General features: G+C 41.1%; 1 protein-coding gene and 1 pseudogene across 1 annotated transcript; both read left to right on the top strand.

Moving 5' to 3' along the window:
• Positions 1-10543: 10543 nt before the first annotated feature.
• On the top strand, positions 10544-11920 carry LOC133718321 (uncharacterized; the record flags this gene model as incomplete). The annotated part of the gene is made up of 1 exon (XM_062145132.1): positions 10544-11920. A coding segment is annotated over exon 1 (1290 nt), but the record flags the coding sequence as incomplete, so codon positions are not given.
• A 7351-nt stretch (positions 11921-19271) lies between these two features.
• LOC133718320 (uncharacterized) overlaps positions 19272-23488 on the top strand; it is a 34693-nt pseudogene continuing 30476 nt past the window's right edge.

Genomic DNA, 23488 nt, shown 5'->3' with positions numbered 1-23488 from the left:
TGATCAGAACTCTAACTAAGTCTACTCAAGCTTTGATTGCAGGTCAAACTCATCATGGGAATCAGATCAATGCCATATCCACGGATGTGAATGAGATGAAGAAGCAAATGAGTCAAGTTGTGGAGTTTATGGGTAAGTTTCATGAGCAAGGAAAGCTTCCAAGTGGCACTATCCCTAATCCTCACTTTGAGCAAGCAAAAGCCGTTACTACAAGGAGTGGTAAGACCCTTGTAGACCTCCCTAAGCCTCCCAAGAAGAACTCAACGTCAACATTAGAGGAGGAAGAGGACCCTGCAACGTCCAAGGCTCAAGTGACGTCTCCACCTTCCAATGCAAAACCGAAACCTCAAGGACAAGTTTCTAACTCTTTCAATTCGGTTATTGCTAATCCATCTTCTTCTCCTTTGCCTTTCCCAAGCAGATATGCTAATTCCAAGAAGGATGAGGCCGAAAAGGCCATCTTGGAAACTTTTAAGAAGGTGCAAATCAACATCCCTCTCCTTGAGGCCATTAAGCAAATTCCTAAGTATGCCAAATTCTTGAAGGAGCTTTGCACCACAAGGAGACAAAACCGTGAGAAAGAAGTGGTGAAGGTAAGTGAGAATGTCTCAGCTGTGCTTCAACGCAGAATGCCAGAAAAGTGTAAGGATCCAGGGAGTTTCTCTATCCCTTGTGTTATTGGAACAAGTAGATTCGAAAATGCCATGCTAGACTTAGGTGCTTCCATCAATGTCATGCCTTATTCTGTTTATGAAACTCTAGGTCTAGGTGAGCTTAAACATGATAATGTTATTATTCAGTTGGCAGATCGATCTAATGCATACCCTAAGGGGTTAGTTGAGGATGTACTTGTGCAGGTTGGTGAGTTAATCTTTCCAGCTGACTTCTATGTCCTTGAGATGGAGGAATCCCCAAAGAGTGGAACGCCATTGTTGCTAGGCCGCCCCTTCATGAGGACGGCTAGGACTAAAATTGATGTTTATTCCGGCTCATTAACAATGGAGTTCGATGGTGAAATTGTTGGCTTCAACATCTTTGAAGCAATGAGGTATCCCTTGGTTGATTTTTCATCATGTTTTTCTATTGATATTCTTGATGAACTTGCGCAGAAATTCATGGAGATGATGAATGAGGATACTTTGGTTTCAACCATTGCCAATGGCGTTGGAATCATGAAGGATGACACAACCATCCCTAGGGAGGAGCTCACGGCCATTCATAGTGATTCCATAATGGAACATGTTGCTTTTCTTGAGGCAACACCATTCGAGCTAGGTGATGTTTCTTCTGTGTTTATTTCTCCCTCTACTAATAAACCTCTACCTTCAGTGATTCAGGCACCTACTTTAGAACTTAAGCAATTACCGGATCACTTGAAGTATGCTTACTTGGGAGAAAACGAAACATTACCTGTCATCATTTCATCATCTTTGACGTCACCTCAAGAGGACAGATTAGTGGAGATGCTTAAGCAACACAAGACTGCAATTGGTTGGACTTTAGCGGATATCAGAGGAATTAGCCCCACCACTTGTGTGCATCGAATTTTGCTTGAGGAGGGAGCCAAGCCAACTAGGGAGGCTCAGAGACGTCTGAACCCACCTATGATGGAAGTTGTGAAGAAGGAAGTCATCAAGCTTCTTGATTGTGGCGTCATCTACCCTATCTCGGATTCTAAGTGGGTTTCACCAGTTCAAGTTGTGCCAAAGAAGTCTGGGATAACAGTTGTGAAGAATGCAGAAAATGAGTTAGTGCCTCAGAGGACTGTGACTGGACATAGAGTTTGCATAGACTATAGGAAGCTAAACGCCACCACTAGGAAGGATCACTTCCCTTTGCCATTCATTGATCAGATGCTTGAGAGGTTAGCTGGCCATGAGTTCTATTGCTTTCTGGATGGGTATTCTGGGTACAACCAAATCGCCATTGCTAATGAGGATCAAGAGAAAACGACATTCACATGCCCCTTTGGGACGTTTGCCTACAGAAGGATGCCCTTTGGACTTTGCAATGCTCCAGGTACGTTTCAAAGGTGCATGGTAAGTATATTTTCTGATTTTATTGAGAAAATTATTGAAGTATTTATGGATGACTTTTCGGTTTTTGGTAAAGACTTTGATGATTGCTTAAATAACTTAGAATTAATACTTAGGCGTTGTGAAGAGACTAATCTTGTGCTTAATTGGGAAAAGTGTCACTTTATGGTGAAACAAGGAATAGTCTTAGGGCATATTGTTTCAAAACGTGGAATAGAAGTTGATAAAGCTAAAGTAGATCTTGTTAAGTACTTACCATACCCCACAAGTGTGAGGGAGGTCCGCTCTTTTCTTGGACATGCAGGTTTCTACAGGCGCTTCATCAAGGACTTCTCCAAGATTTCAAGGCCTTTATGTCGTCTTCTACAGAAGGAAGTGGCGTTTGAATTCAAGGAGGATTGCAAGGATGCATTCAATGCTTTAAAGGAGCTTCTGACGTCTGCTCCTATCATGCTTCCACCAGATTGGTCTCTTCCCTTTGAGATCATGTGTGACGCCTCAGATTATGCCATTGGGGCCGTGCTAGGCCAAAGGAAGGACAAGAAGCCCTATGCCATCTACTATGCGTCAAGGACACTAAATGATGCTCAACTGAATTACTCCACAACTGAAAAAGAACTTTTAGCTGTTGTTTTTGCCTTAGAAAAATTTCGATCTTATTTATTGGGTACTAAAGTTATAATTTATTCTGATCATGCAGCTTTAAGGTACCTAATGTCCAAGAAGGAGGCAAAACCTAGGCTAATTCGTTGGATACTCTTGCTTCAAGAGTTTGATGTGGAGATCAAGGATAAGAAGGGCTCTGACAACGTTGTGGCGGACCACTTGAGCAGACTTGTGAGTGAGGAGGACGCCATACCTATAGTGGAGATGTTTCCGGATGAACAACTCTTCGGAATTCAGGTAAGTGAGCCTTGGTATGCAGATATTGTTAATTATTTGGCATCTAAAACGTTCCCTAGTGATATGTTGCATGCTCAACGTGAAGGACTTAAGTCTAAAGCTAAACAATTTGTTTGGGATGATCCTTACTTGTGGAAATATTGTTCTGATCAGTTAATAAGGAGATGTGTGCCTAATAATGAACAAAAAGCTATACTTGAGTTTTGTCATGCTAAACAATGTGGTGGTCACTTTGGCTTTAATAGAACTGCTAAAAAGGTGTTGGAATCTGGTTTTTATTGGCCTACCTTGTTTAAAGATGCATATGAATTTTGTATGACATGTGATAGATGCCAAAGAACTGGGAACTTAGGACCTAAAGATCAAATGCCTTTAAATTCTATAATCATTGTCGAAATTTTTGATGTTTGGGGTATAGATTTTATGGGTCCTTTTCCTTCATCTAATGGTTGTCTTTATATTCTCTTGGCTGTTGATTATGTTTCTAAGTGGGTGGAAGCGATAGCCACCAGGACTAATGATTCTAAAGTTGTTGCAGAGTTTATACAATCTAATATATTTAGTAGGTTTGGCATGCCTCGAGCAATCATTAGTGATGGAGGTTCTCACTTTTGCAACAAGACCATTGAGGCTTTACTTAGGAAGTACAACGTTAACCATAGGGTTTCTACACCTTATCATCCTCAAACAAGTGGACAAGCCGAAGTTTCAAACAGGGAGATCAAGAGGATACTTGAGAAAACCGTGGGACCTTCAAGGAAGGATTGGAGCAAACGATTGGAGGATGCATTGTGGGCGTATAGGACAGCTTTTAAAACGCCAATAGGGATGTCACCATTTCGGTTGGTGTATGGGAAAGCTTGTCACTTACCCGTGGAGTTAGAGCATAAGGCTTGGTGGGCCGTGAGGATGTTTAACATGGACTTGGATGAAGCTGGACTCCATAGGAAGTTGCAACTCAATGAACTTGAGGAAATTCGAAATGAAGCCTATGATAGTGCACGGATTTACAAGGAAAAGACAAAGGCTTTTCATGATAAGATGATTCGTGGAAAGACCTTTGTAGTTGGTCAAAAAGTTCTTTTATTTCATTCTAGACTAAGACTTTTTCCTGGTAAGTTGCGTTCTAGATGGGTTGGTCCTTTTATTGTTACTAATGTTTTTCCTCATGGTGCTATACAGATAAGAAGTAACACTACTGGAGCTGAGTTCAAGGTGAATGGCCATCGTCTCAAGCCTTACTATGAGGCGTTTGTGGAGCACAATGTGGAGGATGTACCCCTCCAAGAGGCGCCACAACCAGAAGAATAATTGAAGGTGCAAGTCTAGGCTGAAAGACTTTAAACATTAAGCGCTGCATGGGAGGCAACCCATTTCATCCGTAGCTGTGGAGGAGCCATCAACGCAGATTTGCTTTCTTGAACTCTTCCTTTCTCTTTTATTTTCGTCAACTTTGTTTTCCTTTTAGGATTTGTTGCGTTATCTTTTATGCCATGCTTGATTGATGCTTTGTATGCTTTTAACTTGTTTATACATTGAGGACAATGCATGATTTAAGTGTGGGGGAAGGGTTTAACGTTTCACTTAGCTAGTTTTGTGGTTATAAAAGAAAAACAAAATAAAAAATCGGAAAATACAGAAAAATAAAAAAAAAATTTGCGTTAACTTTGTTTTAGGTTTTGTGTTTCATATTTCGGTTTTGTTTTATATGTTGTGTGTTTGTTTGTTTTGTTTAGTTATTGTTAGAGTCAAAATGAATTTTGGGTAAATATCTTCTTCATCGTAGGCGCATCCAATGGGATGTGATGTCTAAGGTCTAGTTTGGATATGAGAAGTGCTGACAAAGGGTCTCGTCCCCTGTCAATCAAGTGAGCTGAGCTCCGCCAAAATCGTTCCTCTCTTCACCTGGTCATGTTCCAAAGGAGTTACCGAAAGGAGAAGAGAAATAACCCTAAGTCCAAAACGTTTTTGTCATGTTTGTTACGTCACTTTTGTGTGTTTTTGTTTTGTTTTGTGATCGAGTCTTAGGATGCCCTTTTAACTGTCTAGGATGTGCTTATATCTCTGAAATTAAGGCTAAAAGAGGATCACAAGATTGGGATAATGTTTGATGATATTCTTTGGTTAATTATGACTTATGAAAAGCATATGAATGTGTAGTAGATATGGTGCATGCGTAACTTTGGTACAGAATATGAACATGTGGAAGATAAGTTATGATTCAAAATAACCCTAAGTGAGAATTTGAGCCATGTGCCCTTTCTTTGTGAGTGATTAACGAAAAAATGAATTATACTCTTATTTTCTTGGCGATGATTTGTTGATCTCATTATTCTTTCATCTTGATTGACTACATGCCATAGATTAAGTTTAATGGACTAGAGAATGCTAGAATTCACTGTTATGCTTGTTGAGACTTATAATCAATATATGGCCCTGATTCTGGAAAGGATAAAGGTACTTACTTAGGATTTTACCACCATTGCCAAATATATCTTGTGTCCCCATTTGTGCCCGTCGTGGGACCCCCCTAGTTTAACCCCTTTGAGCCTACATTAAGCCTTTTCTTTCATCACCCTCAAAATTCCTTAACCCTTAACCCTAGTATAGTTATATCTTTACCCTTTGTTCTAAAGACTTAGTGGAGCATATTTTCGAGACTTTGCTTGGAGTTTTGGCGTCAAGGATGAATTTTGAAGGCATGAAGAAGTTCAAGTGTGGGGGTAGACTTGTCCATAAGAAAAATTGTATGTAATTGCCGAAAAAAAAAAGATTGAAATCGTAAAAAAAAAAAAAGAGAAAGAAAGAATATGTTTTCGGCAATTAAAGAAAAAAAAGTGTATTATTGTTTAGTTCTATGGATTTTAGTCCCCTATACTTAGTGGATTTGGAGTTTGTTTTTAATTGAAGGCCCATTGTTGAAAAATTTGGTCTTTGTCCTGTTCACACTTGTTCAAAAGAAGGTTAGAATGAAGTTTGGGCCCAACATGATGACACTTGGCCTTTTATAAGCCCAAGAAGGATACATGACGTTTTGCTATACATGGTGGATTTCGAAGATGGTCTCTCTACATTAACAAGTGCTCTGCTAGGTTTTTAGGATACTTTGTGATTTTCCTATCCCTTCGTTTCTTTAAACCTTAAGCCTTGGCCCCATTACAACCTTAATTGTAAGACCTCTTTGATCCTTAAGATGGGACAGCCTTTGATGTGGAGATAAGTTATAACTGTTGAACTTATGGCTTGGGTTCATTCGTGCATGTGGTTGATATCTTTCATGAGATCTTTTTAAAAAAAAAATTATATATGCTTTCGTTTCTTATGTATGTGATCTACTTCGTAATCTTTCACATATACTTGAGTGATGAAGCTTTTAAGCATGAGCCTTGAATCTGAGAGAAGAAAGAGTGATATATCTATGTGAGGTTGAATCATGACTTGTTTGAAATGTGTTGAGCTAAACCATCACCACTGTTTACTCCCAAGTCTTACATGCTTATATGTGGATTATGTTTTGTAATTAGCTCTTGAATATCTTGAAGATGTGATGCTTGGTTAAGTGCTAATCTTGGTGACTTGAAAGTATGAGATTGCTGAGACAATATGTTAAAGGGTTTAGAAGTCATTTTGTGAGTCAACGTTGGAGTCATTGTGTTTGTGACGTTTTTGTTTTTGGTCTTTGTTTTTCGTTTTTGAGTCTTGAGTCTTTGTTTTCCATACTTAGTTTATTTTCGTTAGTTTCTTTGTTTTGTTTCTTAGTCTTTTGGTTTGTTATGTTGATTTTGCTAAGGGACTAGCAAAAGCTAAGTGTGGGGGAATTTGATAGGAGCATAAAATGCGACGTTAATAATGTTTAAACCCTATATTTTGCTAAGTTATTTCCTTTATCTTGATCAATTTAACTTAGTTAGTGTTTTACAGGTAAAATGGAGTCTCAAAGTCCAAAAACGGCTAAGGAAGGCACAAGTGGCGCAGAAATGTAAAGAAATGAAGAAATTGAAGTTCTCCCAGTTTGACTAGGAAAAGGAATCCCAGTTGAAGTAGGAGTCTGAAGCTGACTTGGACAAGGAGTTCTACTTGGACAAGGAAACCCAATTCTACTCAGATAAGGAATACTAGTATGACAAGGAGTCCCTGTTGGATAAGGATTACTCAAGAAGGTTCCGGAAGAGTGTAGAAGCATCTCGGAAAAGGAAGCAGTGTTCAACTAGGAAACCTACTTGCATATGGAGTTCTACTCATACTAGGAGAGCCTTGGAACGTTCATGAAGTATCTAGAAGTCTCAAGAAGATCATATGCCGTGCACATGGAAGAGAAAGCAACAAGGAATTCGGATTTCAAATCAATGTGGAGTTTGGACTTCTTGTTGAGTATGGATTGGAATTGCCGTGAGATTCTTGAAGGTTCTAGGGAGTTCTTGACGTTTCATTCTTCAATAAGGCGTGGAAGACATGTGAGAGGCATGTGATGTGAAGGAAATTCGAATTAGACTTAAGTTGTGCTTTAAAAGTCAAATCCATTACAGATTCGGATTACTGCCTGTGCAGATCAGTCAACTTCAACGGAGCATAAAAAATCACTCAGAGCTCAGAAAATTATGATCTTTATATGGTTGGAAAGCTACAGATGTCTAGTTTCCAGAGATTTTTACAGCTCGTCGATATCTATTTTCTAGAGGAAGTTATGGCCGTTTTAGTGGACTGAGGTCAATCCTGCCGGAAATCTGTTTTGTGCCAAACAAGTCCTAAATCAACACAACTTTGGAGAAACCAAGTAGAAACGAATTGGGAGTGCTTTGAGACGTTCTCCTATATATACCTATTGTATTAGACGTCTCAAGGTTCAGAATTTTCTCCACAATTTCGTATTCTCACTTGTTCTCTCTAGTTTTTCAGGTTTCGCAATCTTCAAGGAGAAAGGCCGTGACCATCCACCTTCCTAGCCGTGATCATCACTTGTGCATCATCTTGGATCTGCTTTGGACCTTGGGACGTGATCAAGGGTTGTCCACACCATAATCTCATCATGTATTTTCACGGTTTTTGCTTTCTTGTAGTTAGAATTTCTGCTTTGGAAAATCTGTTGTGTAAACCGAAACTATGATGTGACAAAACTGTTTTCAAAGTATAATTTTGATGTTCTTTTCATGATTGATGTGTTTATGTGATCTTGGTCTTGCTTAGTTGCCGAATGTGTAGAATGATAATCTGAATTTTGTGCTTCATTACATGTCAACGATTCACTTGGTCTGACAAACATAATAGGATGAATTGCATGTAACTTGCTAGTAATTAGGTTTGATGCTTTGTGAAACCTAATTCGAATAAGTAGTAAAGGCTTGCTTTGAGCCGAAATCAGATTATGCATGTGATGAATAGTTGTGACGCGCTTGGATTTGCATGTTCATCAATTCTTTCTTGAATTTAATGATTTGAAAACGAATTTGCAACGTATGTGTGTGTTCGGGTTTTCAAAATAAATTGATTTAGTGCTTTGCTATTTCGATTAACATAAGAAAGAAAGTAAAAAGGGACATTGGTTGCTTTGATCTTTGTGTCTTGGTTGATGGCATTCTTGGTAACTAATAAAGATTAAGGGATGCATGAAACATGGATCTTGATTGGTTCTTGATAAGTTATTCTTCGAAAATTCTTCTTTTCCCACCTATGTAAATAAAAATGTTTTCTTGTTTTTAATCTTTTAATGTTTTCGAAAATTTATGTTTTTCAATCTTTAAAAACCCCCCCCCCATCTTTATGTTATGTGTTTTTGTATATTTGTAAATAATTAAAATTAACTTAGAGTTTTTAGGTAGCATGTTAATATAAATAATAAATAAAATAAAAAAAAATGTTTTTAAATTCATGAATAGTGTCTCCGTGAATAGTAAATATGTGTTAGTGTTTTCTAGGAATTAATTTGGTGGTTTTTAGGGATTTGTTTTGTGTTTTTTAGGGATTGCTAAAATTTAGGGATTCTCTTGGTGTTTTTTTTGGATTTTGTTTTCTTGTAGATTAAGTAATTCTAAGTAGATAATAATTAGTAATCCTTGTTGTATATGGATTCCCTTTGTGATATGGATTTGTAAATTGTGTATAAATAGGAGTGGGATTCCAAAACCTTTTCTAACTTAGTTTTCTCTCTAATTTCGTCCTTGCCTATATATACTTGTATATTTTTGTTGTTTCTCTCATTCTTTTGCTCTCAAATTCGTGTGACATGTATGTGCTCTCTAACTCTTTGTGATTCTTTGTTTGTTCCAATTATATGCATGCTTGTAACTTGTAAAATTCTAATTTTTGTAAAACTTGTATGTTTGTTCTTTAATTTTCGTAAATTGTATATTCTTTCTCTTTTAATTTGTTCTCACATGTTAGCACCCTCAATCCCCGGTTTTGAACGATACCCTATTTGCTCTATACTAACGATGATATTTTTCAGGGTTTAAATTGACGATGCTTTTGCACGTATCAGACATGAGGAGAATTTTTGCAATTATTGGGACAGGTTTAAGAGCCTTGTAGCATCATGCCCTAACCATGGGATGAGTGAGGGGTCCCTCCTTACCTATTTTTATGAAGGACTCACCGCTAATGAGCGTGGTCTGTTAGATGCTGCTGCTGGAGGGTCCTTTATGGATAAGACACCTGCTGATGCAAGGGAGCTACTTACTAATCGTGCACTAAACTATCAGCAATATGAGGGGGTGCTTTCCTCTCAACGGAGGGTACATGAGGTGTCCACTAACTCTGCTCTTGAAGACAAGGTCAACAAGATGTCTACTCTGCTGTCTCAAGTCTTAAACGGTAATGGAGGAGGAGCAATGGCTCAAGTGTGTGGGATGTGCTCGACTCAAGGGCACCCCACTGATAAATGTCCCCAGCTTGCCTCTCCAGAAGGATGGGAATCTGTTAACGCCCTAGGGTATCATAGAGGTCAAGGCGGCCCGAGGTACAACCCTTACTCCAATACGTACAATCCTGGGCTCAGAGATCACCCCAACTTTCGTTGGGCCAACAATGATAACACCTTGAGACCACCTCAAGGCCCAGGTCAGAATTCTCAGCGCCCACCAGGTTTGTTTTTGAGGCCTCAGGTACCTCAAACTTTTGGTATTCCCAATTCTGTCCCTCCACCTCCTGTTTCTAATACTTTGTGTGCCCCTAATTATGATGAACTGTTGAAGTCCCTTGCTGCGGGGCAACAACAACTTAACACGGCTACTCAAGCTTTGGTTGTAGGACAGGCGACCCATTCAAAGGATATTGCAGAGCTCAAGAATCAAATGGGCCAAGTGGTGGATTTCATGGGTCGGATTGCTGAAACAGGGAAGCTACCAAGCAACACAGTGCCTAACCCAAGGAATGAGCACGCCCAAGCCATCATCACTAGGAGTGGACGCGTACTAGTTGACCCTCCCAGAGCCCACAAGAAGACCCAAGCGGCCCATAATGAAGAAGAAGACGTTGTGGAGGTGTCTAAGGAGGATGTTGAGAAGGACCTAGCTACATCAAGGGTGGAAGTTAACGTGCCCCAAGCTGAGGCACCCAAAGGTACAATTCCTAACTCTAGTGGTTTAGTTAAGACTAACCCGGTTGTTTCTATACCTTTCCCAAGCAGGTTTGCCAAGACGAAGAAAGATAAATCTGATCAAGAGATCTTGGAAATCTTCAAGAAGGTTCAAGTGAATATGCCCCTGATTGAGTGCATCAAACAAGTGCCTAAATACGCCAAGTTCTTGAAGGAGCTATGCACCACAAGGAGGCAGACAAGAGAGAAAGAGGTGGTGAAAATGAGCGAGACGGTATCAGCCGTTATCCAGAGGAAACTACCCCCAAAGTTAAAGGACCCAGGGAGTTTTTCTGTTCCCTGTATCATTGGTGACACCAGGTTTGAAAATGTGATGTTAGACTTAGGGGCATCCATAAATGTTATGCCTTATAATTTGTATGTGTCCCTAGGTCTAGGCCCTCTTAAAAGGGATAATGTTGTCATTCAACTTGCTGATAGGTCTAACAAATACCCTCAAGGGTATGTTGAGGATGTTCTTGTGCAGGTAAACCATCTGATATTCCCTGCGGATTTCTACGTATTGGACATGGAGGAATCACCCCTAAATACCACTCCATTACTTTTAGGGCGTCCCTTTATGAGGACTGCAAGAACGAAGATCGACGTGTACAAAGGGACTCTCACCATGGAGTTTGATGGTGATGTTATACGCTTCAACATTCTTGAAGCCATGAGGTACCCTGTTTCTGACTTGAAACCTTGCTTTGCTATTGATGTAGTTGATTCACTCGCGCAGGTTTTCTCTGAAGTAATGGTTGAGGATGAATTGGCTCTGACCCTAGAGGAGGTTGTCGGATATGATGCAAATGGGGAACCTATCCCCAAGGTTGAGTGGGACGTTGAGGAGCCTAGAGTGATCAAGACTGTGGCCTCACTGGAGGCTCAGCCTATAAAGAGGTCAATTTCCTATTTGTCAATTCCGGTTTCTACTAATAAAATGCTACGCTCTATTGTTCAGGCACCCAAGTTGGAATTGAAGGTACTCCCTGAGCATTTGAAGTACGCGTACCTAGGAGAAAAGGAGACCCTCCCAGTGATCATATCGTCAACGCTGGAGGTAGAGCAAGAAAGGAAGTTGGTGGACGTGTTGAAGAAGCACAAGACTGCCATTGGTTGGACTCTAGCAGATATCAAGGGGATCAGCCCAACCACGTGTGTCCACCGGATCCTGTTAGAAGATGGCGCCAAGCCCACAAGAGAAGCCCAAAGGCGTCTACATCCGCCCATGATGAAGGTGGTCCAAGACGAGGTGATCAAGTTGCTAGATTGTGGGGTGATCTACCCCATTTCTGATAGTAAGTGGGTCTCTCCAGTGCAAGTGGTGCCCAAGAAGTCTGGGGTGACAGTGGTACAGAACGAGGATAATGAGCTAGTGCCCCAGAGATTAGTGACTGGTCATAGGGTATGTATCGACTCCCGGAAGCTGAATGCCACAACGAGGAAGGATCATATGCCCTTGCCTTTTATTGACCAGATGTTGGAGCGCTTAGCGGGCCATTCCTACTATTGCTTCATGGACGGATATAGTGGGTACAACCAGATCTGCATAGCCCACGAGGATCAGGAGAAGACGACCTTCACGTGCCCCTTTGGGACCTTTGCTTATAGGCGCATGCCCTTCGGCTTATGCAACGCACCAGGTACTTTCCAAAGATGTATGCTTTCCATTTTCTCAGAATACATTGAAAATATTATTGAAGTCTTTATGGACGACTTTAGTGTCTTCGGTAAAGATTTTGATACTTGTTTAGAGAATCTAGGATTGATACTTGAGAGGTGTGTAGAAACTAACCTTGTGCTGAATTGGGAGAAGTGTCACTTCATGGTGACACAAGGGATAGTGTTAGGACACATAATATCTGCTAGGGGCATTGAGGTAGATAAGGCTAAGGTTGATCTTGTACGTCACTTACCCTCCCCCACAACTGTGAGGGAGGTACGCTCTTTTCTTGGCCATGCAGGATTTTACAGGCGGTTCATCAAAGACTTCTCCAAGGTGGCGAGACCTATGTGTGCCCTATTGCAAAAGGACGTGCCCTTTGTGTTCAATGAGGATTGCAAGAAGGCGTTTGAAAAGCTCAAGGAGTTGTTGACCACGGCCCCCATCATGTGCCCACCGGATTGGAGTCTACCCTTCGAGCTTATGTGTGATGCATCAGACTATGCTGTTGGAGCTGTGTTGGTGATAGGAGCATAAAGTGCGACGATATTATTGAGTATATGCCCCATTTTAGACTTGTTTCTCCCTTAAGTTTCGTGTTTTGAGTCATCGAGTCAGTTTAAGAGTCTTGTACAGTGTTTGGCGTAAAATAGGCGCAAAATGGAAAATTTATGAAAAAAATCCTAACGGGATCAGGATTCCTTACCGTCGACGTTTTTTTGCGGTCTTTACATTAATTCCCTTTATTTTCTCTAGAAAATTCTGATATTCTCCTGCTTGTTGTAGGAAACCTTGGCTGGTGGAACTCTTGGAAATAACAACGATGGAGTCATAAAATAAAGCATTTAAGACATTTGACCAAGCAATGAAGAAGGGAAATAAAGGAGAAAGACGTTTCAGCTGGAAAATAAATAAAGGAGAAAAGACGTTTTCAGTTCGGGAATAAAGGAGAAAGACGTTTCAGCTGTTAAAAGACCCCATTATGAGAGGAGTTAAGGCCATAAAGGAGACGTTTTCAGTTGGAAAATTAAAGGAATTATGATGCAATCCCATCCGTCCAATGATGAAGGGTATGATCGACAAAAGCCAACCAATGCTCCCCTATAAATAGGCAACTTCCAGAACAGAATTTCCATCACTTCCTGACCAAGATCAGTTCCTTGTCTATCACTTCCTGGCCAAAAACTATTCCAAGACTCTGCCCAATTCACTCCTTAAACTTCCATCACCTACAAGACCGTGACCACCATCCATCCATCAATCTACGAAGTTCTTAGGCGCTGAGTCAAGGACGCTCCACCACCATAGCAGAGACGAGTTCATCACCTTGTTGCCAAGCCGCTGAGGAAAGCTTCAAAGTGTAACTATGACTCTACTCACAATTTTTGTTTCGGTTTTGTGTGTTCGGATTTGCGAGTTGTGTAATTGGAGACATGAAATTTTCAGAATATTTTTATTAATATTTTTGAGATTTTCAATTTATTATTGAGTTAATTTCGAGAATTCTTTTATGATGCATGTTACAATCTTGTGCCCTTTTATGTGTTTAGGTAATTTTTAGAGTTAGGTTCATAAGTTTGCATGCTAGAATCACGCTGAGTATTCTTGTGTGTTTGCTTAATTTGCCAAGGGTAATTGTTATTTGTTAAGGCGCTGAGTTAAACAAGTAGCAATTAGTTCTAAAAAGTGGTAAAAATCATGCTTTAATGATTAAACGATTCTGGAAATTACGTGTTAAATTCTATGAGTAATGGTTAATTTGCACGTGTGAGTTGATTCGAGGGTTAGATAATACTACTAGTTAAGAGAATTACGCTGAGTGTTTTCGAAAATTAGTAGTATTAGGCTTGGTAAGGACTTTTCCGATCCAAACCTACATTAGAACGAATCAGATAAATGGATTGATCCGCTGAGGCTTTTCATTTGGGCTCTTATCTAAGCGTTTAAGATGGGCACATTTTTGTAGCATGTTGAAATGGATTTTCTGTTTTTACACTTAGTAATTTCTGAGTGGTATTGGTCTAGGTTAGGGAAGTCGATCATTGTATATAGTTTTATTTGTTTTGTTTTTATTTTAAATAGATTAGGAACCAAATCTCAAAAACCCCATTTTATTCTTTTATTTGTTAATTGACCTTTTTGTGTAGGTGTACCCTACAATCCCCGGACTGAACGATCCCTGCTTATCCTATACTGACAACTACATTTTTGCAGGGTTAAATTGTGAGGCTATTTTAGCCGCATCAATTTTTGGCGCCGCTGCCGGGGATTGTTAAAATCCCTTGCACTTAAAGTGTCATCGATTTTGTTGTATATAGAATGCATGTTAATTTTTGTACTACACTTGTGGAATGGTGACAAATTGCGATTTATGTTAGGCCAAGCTATAATTGTGATTTAGTTTAAGTTTTATGAGTGTTACAAAATTAAGCATGTCTTTTATAATTGTTGTACAATTTGTAGAAGTTTGTTTTTTTTAGCATGTTGTAAATTGTATGTGTTTTACTTAGATTAATATACTTAGGTTGTTATGAATTTAGTTAAATACTTAATTGTTGTCAGTGTGTAAAATCGTATGAGTAGACAAGGGCCCTTTTGTTAATATTGGCCTAAACCCTTCAATAGTACCTTGCTAAGGTCTCTTGGGGTTGAGGGAGGCCTTTATTAACACTTGGAGAACGGTCTAACACATAAGTTAATTTCCCAGCTGAGTAAGGGGCATACGGATGGTGTCTAAGGTTGAGACCCTGGGTGATGGGTTCAATTGGATCTCAGAGATACTATAGAATGAGCGTAAACCTCAATGAGGGAGTAGCCTCCGTAGTATCACCAAAATGAGTCCTCCCTCTCACTTAACTCTTAATCTGGCCATTCGGCCTTCTGAAACAAAGGAAAGAGACTTATGTCTAGGCGACTATCCCTATATCGTATCTCACCAATAGTAGTGGTTTCTATTGGGCTCGACTTACAACTTGAAATCAATTGAGATATTAACTAAGTTTATAACAAACTTAAACTTCAAAAAAAAAAAAAAAAAAAAAAAAAAAAAGTTGTGTGACATGCTTAAGGTATATTGGATTAAACATGACCTTGTCGAGGGTAGCTGTTCTATAGTCCCATTGCACAAACGAGGTCCTCTGTTCCAGTACCTAAGTATGTAAATGTAAAAGTAACTTAGAAAGTAGGAAAGACATAATGTTTGTATTTTGAACCTTGTATATGTTACTAACACTTGATTTGGTCTTAAAGGTCCATGAATGTCCACTGTCTCTGATAAGACTAAGGAGCTCTTTGAGAAATTGGAACGTGCTAAGCAAAGGGCAGAACTCACTTTTTCAGACCGTCCTCTTCTAGAAAGGAGGGATTCTCAGGACTCTAGCTATTCAGGTTATAACTCCTCAACTAGATCAACCGAGGAGATCAACAAACCTGACCATTCTGAAGAAGGAGAAGAACAAGTCTTTGAAGAGGAAGAAGAGGAGGTCACTGAAGAGGACGTTGCAGACACAGAAGAGGAAGAAGAGGAAGACCACGCCCGTGTTGAGCAAGTACAAGCACCAATGGCTGAGACTATTAGGCAACTGTCTAATCCTACAGGTGGGGGTGCTGCGCCCTTATGCATTGCCTATCCAGAACCAGGAGAGGGGCTTAATGATGATTTTGAGTTAAAGAGTGGGTTTCTGCATCACCTACCCAAGTTTCATGGGATGAGTAGTGAAGACACCAACAAGCATCTCAAGGAGTTCGAGTTTGTCTGTGGGAGTATGTGCCCTAAAGGAGCTGATATCAATATCTTGAAGATGAAGGCATTCCCCTTTACTTTGGAGGACAAGGCCAAGACTTGGCTATTTGAGCTGCCTGCTGGGACTATCAACACTTGGGATAGGATGAAGGGCGAGTTCCTTACGAAGTACTTTCCTGCCTCAAAGGTCACTGTTTTGAGGAAGCAGATTAGTGGAATCACGCAAGGACATGAGGAGAATTTCTGCAATTATTGGGACAGGTTTAAGAGCCTTGTAGCATCATGCCCTAACCATGGGATGAGTGAGGGGTCCCTCCTTACCTATTTTTATGAAGGACTCACCGCTAATGAGCGTGGTCTGTTAGATGCTGCTGCTGGAGGGTCCTTTATGGATAAGACACCTGCTGATGCAAGGGAACTACTTACTAATCGTGCACTAAACTATCAGCAATATGAGGGGGTGCTTTCCTCTCAACGGAGGGTACATGAGGTGTCCACTAACTCTGCTCTTGAAGACAAGGTCAACAAGATGTCTACTCTGCTGTCTCAAGTCTTAAACGGTAATGGAGGAGGAGCAATGGCTCAAGTGTGTGGGATGTGCTCGACTCAAGGGCACCCCACTGATAAATGTCCCCAGCTTGCCTCTCCAGAAGGATGGGAATCTGTTAACGCCCTAGGGTATCATGGAGGTCAAGGCGGCCCGAGGTACAACCCTTACTCCAATACGTACAATCCTGGGCTCAGAGATCACCCCAACTTTCGTTGGGCCAACAATGATAACACCTTGAGACCACCTCAAGGCCCAGGTCAGAATTCTCAGCGCCCACCAGGTTTGTTTTTGAGGCCTCAGGTACCTCAAACTTTTGGTATTCCCAATTCTGTCCCTCCACCTCCTGTTTCTAATACTTTGAGTGCCCCTAATTATGATGAACTGTTGAAGTCCCTTGCTGCGGGGCAACAACAACTTAACACGGCTACTCAAGCTTTGGTTGTAGGACAGGCGACCCATTCAAAGGATATTGCAGAGCTCAAGAATCAAATGGGCCAAGTGGTGGATTTCATGGGTCGAATTGCTGAAACAGGGAAGCTACCGAGCAACACAGTGCCTAACCCAAGGAATGAGCACGCCCAAGCCATCATCACTAGGAGTGGACGCGTACTAGTTGACCCTCCCAGAGCCCACAAGAAGATCCAAGCGGCCCATAATGAAGAAGAAGACGTTGTGGAGGTGTCTAAGGAGGATGTTGAGAAGGACCTAGCTACATCAAGGGTGGAAGTTAACGTGCCCCAAGCTGAGGCACCCAAAGGTACAATTCCTAACTCTAGTGGTTTAATTAAGACTAACCCAGTTGTTTCTATACCTTTCCCAAGCAGGTTTGCCAAGACGAAGAAAGATAAATCTGATCAAGAGATCTTGGAAATCTTCAAGAAGGTTCAAGTGAATATGCCCCTGATTAAGTGCATCAAACAAGTGCCTAAATACGCCAAGTTCTTGAAGGAGCTTTGCACCACAAGGAGGCAGACAAGATTGAAGGAGGTGGTGAAAATGAGCGAGACGGTATCAGCCGTTATCCAGAGGAAACTACCCCCAAAGTTGAAGGACCCAGGGAGTTTTTCTGTTCCCTGTATCATTGGTGACACCAGGTTTGAAAATGTGATGTTAGACTTAGGGGCATCCATAAATGTTATGCCTTATAATTTGTATGTGTCCCTAGGTCTAGGCCCTCTTAAAAGGGATAATGTTGTCATTCAACTTGCTGATAGGTCTAACAAATACCCTCAAGGGTATGTTGAGGATGTTCTTGTGCAGGTAAACCATCTGATATTCCCTGCGGATTTCTACGTATTGGACATGGAGGAATCACCCCTAAATACCACTCCATTACTTTTAGGGCGTCCCTTTATGAGGACTGCAAGAACGAAGATCGATGTGTACAAAGGGACTCTCACCATGGAGTTTGATGGTGATGTTATACGCTTCAACATTCTTGAAGCCATGAGGTACCCTGTTTCTGACTTGAAACCTTGCTTTGCTATTGATGTAGTTGATTCACTCGCGCAGGTTTTCTCTGAAGTAATGGTTGAGGATGAATTGGCTCTGACCCTAGAGGAGGTTGTCGGATATGATGCAAATGGGGAACCTATCCCCGAGGTTGAGTGGGACGTTGAGGAGCCTAGAGTGATCAAGACTGTGGCCTCACTGGAGGCTCAGCCTATAAAGAGGTCAATTTCCTATTTGTCAATTCCGGTTTCTACTAATAAAATGCTACGCTCTATTGTTCAGGCACCCAAGTTGGAATTGAAGGTACTCCCTGAGCATTTGAAGTACGCGTACCTAGGAGAAAAGGAGACCCTCCCAGTGATCATATCGTCAACGCTGGAGGTAGAGCAAGAAAGGAAGTTGGTGGACGTGTTGAAGAAGCACAAGACTGCCATTGGTTGGACTCTAGCAGATATCAAGGGGATCAGCCCAACCACGTGTGTCCACCGGATCCTGTTAGAAGATGGCGCCAAGCCCACAAGAGAAGCCCAAAGGCGTCTACATCCGCCCATGATGAAGGTGGTCCAAGACGAGGTGATCAAGTTGCTAGATTGTGGGGTGATCTACCCCATTTCTGATAGTAAGTGGGTCTCTCCAGTGCAAGTGGTGCCCAAGAAGTCTGGGGTGACAGTGGTACAGAACGAGGATAATGAGCTAGTGCCCCAGAGATTAGTGACTGGTCATAGGGTATGTATCGACTACCGGAAGCTGAATGCCACAACGAGGAAGGATCATATGCCCTTGCCTTTTATTGACCAGATGTTGGAGCGCTTAGCGGGCCATTCCTACTATTGCTTCTTGGACGGATATAGTGGGTACAACCAGATCTGCATAGCCCACGAGGATCAGGAGAAGACGACTTTCACGTGCCCCTTTGGGACCTTTGCTTATAGGCGCATGCCCTTCGGCTTATGCAACGCACCAGGTACTTTCCAAAGATGTATGCTTTCCATTTTCTCAGAATACATTGAAAATATTATTGAAGTCTTTATGGACGACTTTAGTGTCTTCGGTAAAGATTTTGATACTTGTTTAGAGAATCTAGGATTGATACTTGAGAGGTGTGTAGAAACTAACCTTGTGCTGAATTGGGAGAAGTGTCACTTCATGGTGACACAAGGGATAGTGTTAGGACACATAATATCTGCTAGGGGCATTGAGGTAGATAAGGCTAAGGTTGATCTTGTACGTCACTTACCCTCCCCCACAACTGTGAGGGAGGTACGCTCTTTTCTTGGCCATGCAGGATTTTACAGGCGGTTCATCAAAGACTTCTCCAAGGTGGCGAGACCTATGTGTGCTCTATTGCAAAAGGACGTGCCCTTTGTGTTCAATGAGGATTGCAAGAAGGCGTTTGAAAAGCTCAAGGAGTTGTTGACCACGGCCCCCATTATCTGTCCTCCGGATTGGAGTCTACCCTTCGAGCTTATGTGTGATGCATCAGACTATGCTGTTGGAGCTGTGTTGGGCCAGAGGAAGGATAAGAAGCCCTATGCTATTTACTATGCTTCTCGGACCCTCAACGACGCCCAGCTCAACTACTCCACCACTGAAAAAGAACTCTTGGCTGTAGTCTTTGCTTTAGATAAGTTTCGTTCTTATTTATTACACTCTAAAGTAATTGTTTACTCTGACCATGCAGCCTTGAGATATCTGATGATCAAGAAGGAGGCCAAGCCCAGATTGATTAGATGGATCTTGCTGCTGCAGGAGTTTGACCTAGAGATCAAGGACAAGAAGGGAAGCGAGAATGTGGTGGCGGACCATTTGAGCAGGATAGTACATGAGGAGGACATCCAGCCCCTACAGGAAACTTTCCCAGATGAGCAGCTCTTTGGGATAGAGGTTAGTGTGCCCTGGTATGCGGATATAGTTAACTATTTAGTCACTAGGACATTTCCTGACACACTTTCCAAAGCTAGTAAGGATAAATTGAAGAAAATGGCTAGGCACTTTATTTGGGATGAGCCCTATTTATGGAAACATTAGGAGATGTGTCCCAAAGTCTGAGCATAGGTCAATTCTGTCATTTTGCCATAGTGAGGCTTGTGGAGGCCACTTTGGGCCTCGTAGAACGGCCTTGAAGGTCTTAGACTGTGGATTTTATTGGCCCACTATCTTCAAGGATGCAAACTTGTTTTGTATTTCTTGTGATAGATGCCAACGGACTGGTAATCTTGGCCCAAAAGATCAAATGCCCATGAGCCCAATAATAACTGTAGAAATTTTCGATGTTTGGGGCATTGACTTTATGGGCCCATTTCCTTCGTCTAATGGCTGTTTATATATACTATTGGCTGTGGACTATGTATCAAAGTGGGTGGAAGCAAAAGCCACCAGGACTAACGATTCAAAAGTGGTTGCAGGTTTCTTGAAAACTAACATATTTTCCAGGTTTGGTGTGCCACGTGTGCTGATCAGTGATGGAGGTTCTCATTTTTGCAACCGGACAATCGAGGCTTTGCTGAAGAAGTATGGGGTAACCCATAAGGTGTCCACGCCCTACCACCCTCAGACCAGTGGCCAAGCAGAGGTGTCCAACAGGGAGATCAAGAGGATACTCGAAAAGACAGTGGGCCCAACAAGGAAGGATTGGAGCCAGAGATTAGATGATGCATTGTGGGCCTACAGAACAGCCTACAAGACGCCTATTGGGATGTCTCCCTTTAGGTTGGCCTACGGAAAGGCATGCCACCTTCCAGTGGAGCTAGAGCACAAGGCTTGGTGGGCTGTCCAAAAGTTCAACATGGATTATGATGAAGCGGGCCTACATAGGAAGCTACAGCTAAATGAGCTTGAGGAGATAAGGAATGAGGCCTACGATGCTTCATGGATCTACAAGGAGAAGACAAAGGCCTACCATGACAAAATGATCCGCGGAAAAAGCTTCCAAGTGGGCCAGAAAGTTCTGTTATTCCATTCCAGACTTAAGCTATTCCCTGGTAAACTTCGTTCTCGTTGGGTTGGCCCATTTATAGTTACAAATGTGTTTGCTCATGGTGCTGTAGAGATCAAGAGTGAGAAGACGGGGAAGGAGTTCAAGGTAAATGGGCATCGTCTCAAGCCCTACTATGAGTCCTTCGTGGGGCACACATTGGAAGAGATACCCCTCCAGGAGGCAACCCATTTCAACAGAAGCTGTGGAGGAGCCATCAACGAGAGTTTGACATTTCTATCCCTTCACTTGCTTAGGTTGAATTGTACTTGTGTCTTTGTTTGTTTGTTTGTTTATTTTACCCTTCCCATTGAGGACAATGTAGATTCTAAGTATGGGGTGGGTTTACACCTTTATTTTCAGAATTTTTTCAGTTTAAAAAAAAAAAAAAAAAAAAAAATTATTTTGTTGGTTTTATAGTCTTTTTGTTTGTTTGAGTCTTAGGATGCTCCTAACGTCTAGGATGAACATGTCTCTGAATTCATGGCTGAAGGTTTTCACAATCGAAATAGGACTTAATTGAATTCTGTGGTTAATCGACGTTGTGATACTTGTATGAAGATTTGAGATAGGATTGTAACTTGGTTCATTAAGCATGCTAGGATTAAGTCTGATTCATTTGACCCTAAGTGAGCTTTTGAGCTAAAATACTTTCTTTTCGAGTGCTTAATTGATAATTCTAGAATTTCGTGGCTGTATTTGCAAAACCTCATCATTCTTTGAAAATCCAATGATCATGTGCCATAGATTTTAATGGACTAGAGAGTACTAGAACTCGGCTGTTGTGACTGTCAAAACTTGTATGCCATAATATGCACTGATCCTGGATAGGATAGAAGGCATTAGGGTAACCACCATAGCCAAACAAGCATGTGTCCCCAATTGTGCCCGTCGTGGGACTCCTTAGAATGAACCCCTTTGAGCCTACGTTGAAAACCTTTGTTTCATCACCCTCACTACCCTACCATGAGCTTAGTACAGGATATCTCTACCCTTGTCCTAGGGACTTAGTAGAGCATGACATAGTGTGTAGGGGTGACGATGAAAGACAAGTGTGGGGTGGGGAAAATCCAAAAAAAAAAAAAAAAGAAGAGAAAAAAAAAAAAAAAAATTTGCCATAAAAAAAAAAAAAATTGAAAGAAAATGAAAATGAAAAAGAAAGAAAGAAAGAAAAGTGGCAAAAGAGAAGAAAAATTGAAAAGAAAACTCTTGGGAAATTGTTGAAGTGTGGTTTTGGACTTTCAAATTTGTAGAAGGCTCAAAGTTGAAAATTATGCCTTTGTCCATTCCCATGTTGGTTAGAGTGAAGGTTTGGCCCAAAACAATGATATTTGGTCTACAAAAATGATGACATAAAGTGGTCCATATATGCTCTGCTAGGTCCTTAGGATTTTTGTATCCTTAATCTTCATTTCGAAAACCCTAGCTTAGCCCCATTACAACCTATTTTAAGTGCTGACTTGATCCTTGAGATGGGCAGTCTTTGGTTAGTGGAGTCAGGTACGCAGTCGAGCTTATGGTTTAGGTCCATTTGTGCACTTAGTCATTTCTTGAGGTCTTTAATAATTCTTCACAAAATGCGTTTATTGATGAAATATGCAAGTTGTTTGTTGCCTTACAATTTGTTCTCTTGCATATACTTGAGTGTGAAGCTTTTAAGCATAGCCATTTCTGAGAGAAAAATTGAGAGTATGCCTTGTGAGTTTGGATTGGACTTGTTCGAAACATGCTATCATTCACTGTATAACTTAAGTTCTCCACATCTTACTTAGTCATATGAGCGTTACATGTTTATTAACCATGGAATTATCTATGCGATTTTGATTAAGTGTTTAACGTGAAAGCCATGAGTTTGGAGTCTCTGAGACAACAGTTAGGGGTAGTAGAGTCATTTACTTGCTTTTTGTCGAGTCTTTGTTTTGTTTTGTATTTCTGTTTTGCTAAGGGACTAGCAAAAGCTAAGTGTGGGGTATTTGATAGGAGCATAAAGTGCGACGATATTATTGAGTATATGCCCCATTTTAGACTTGTTTCTCCCTTAAGTTTCGTGTTTTGAGTCATCGAGTCAGTTTAAGAGTCTTGTACAGTGTTTGGCGTAAAATAGGCGCAAAATGGAAAATTTATGAAAAAAAATCCTAACGGGATCAGGATTCCTTACCGTCGACGTTTTTGCGGTCTTTACATTAATTTCCTTTATTTTCTCTTAAAAAAATCTGATATTCTCCACCTTTTTGTAGGAAATTTAAGACGTTTGACCAAGCAATGAAGAAGGGAAATAAAGGAGAAAGACGTTTCAGCTGGAAAATAAATAAAGGAGAAAGACGTTTCAGCTGTTAAAAGACCCCATTATGAGAGGAGTTAAGGCCATAAAGGAGACGTTTTCAGTTGGAAAATTAAAGGAATTATGATGCAATCCCATCCGTCCAATGATGAAGGGTATGATCGACAAAAGCCAACCAATGCTCCCCTATAAATAGGCAACGTCCAGAACAGAATTTCTATCACTTCCTAGCCAAGATCACTTCCCGGCCTATCACTTCCCGGCCTATCACTTCCTGGCCAAAAACTTTTCCGAGACTCTGCCCAATTCACTCCTCA

Source organism: Rosa rugosa, chromosome 6 (genome assembly GCF_958449725.1).
Source record: "Rosa rugosa chromosome 6, drRosRugo1.1, whole genome shotgun sequence".
NCBI classification, from domain to species: Eukaryota; Viridiplantae; Streptophyta; class Magnoliopsida; order Rosales; family Rosaceae; genus Rosa; species Rosa rugosa.
The sequence above is the reverse complement of the archived record's forward strand: the minus strand, read 5'-3'. Positions and strand labels throughout refer to the sequence as shown.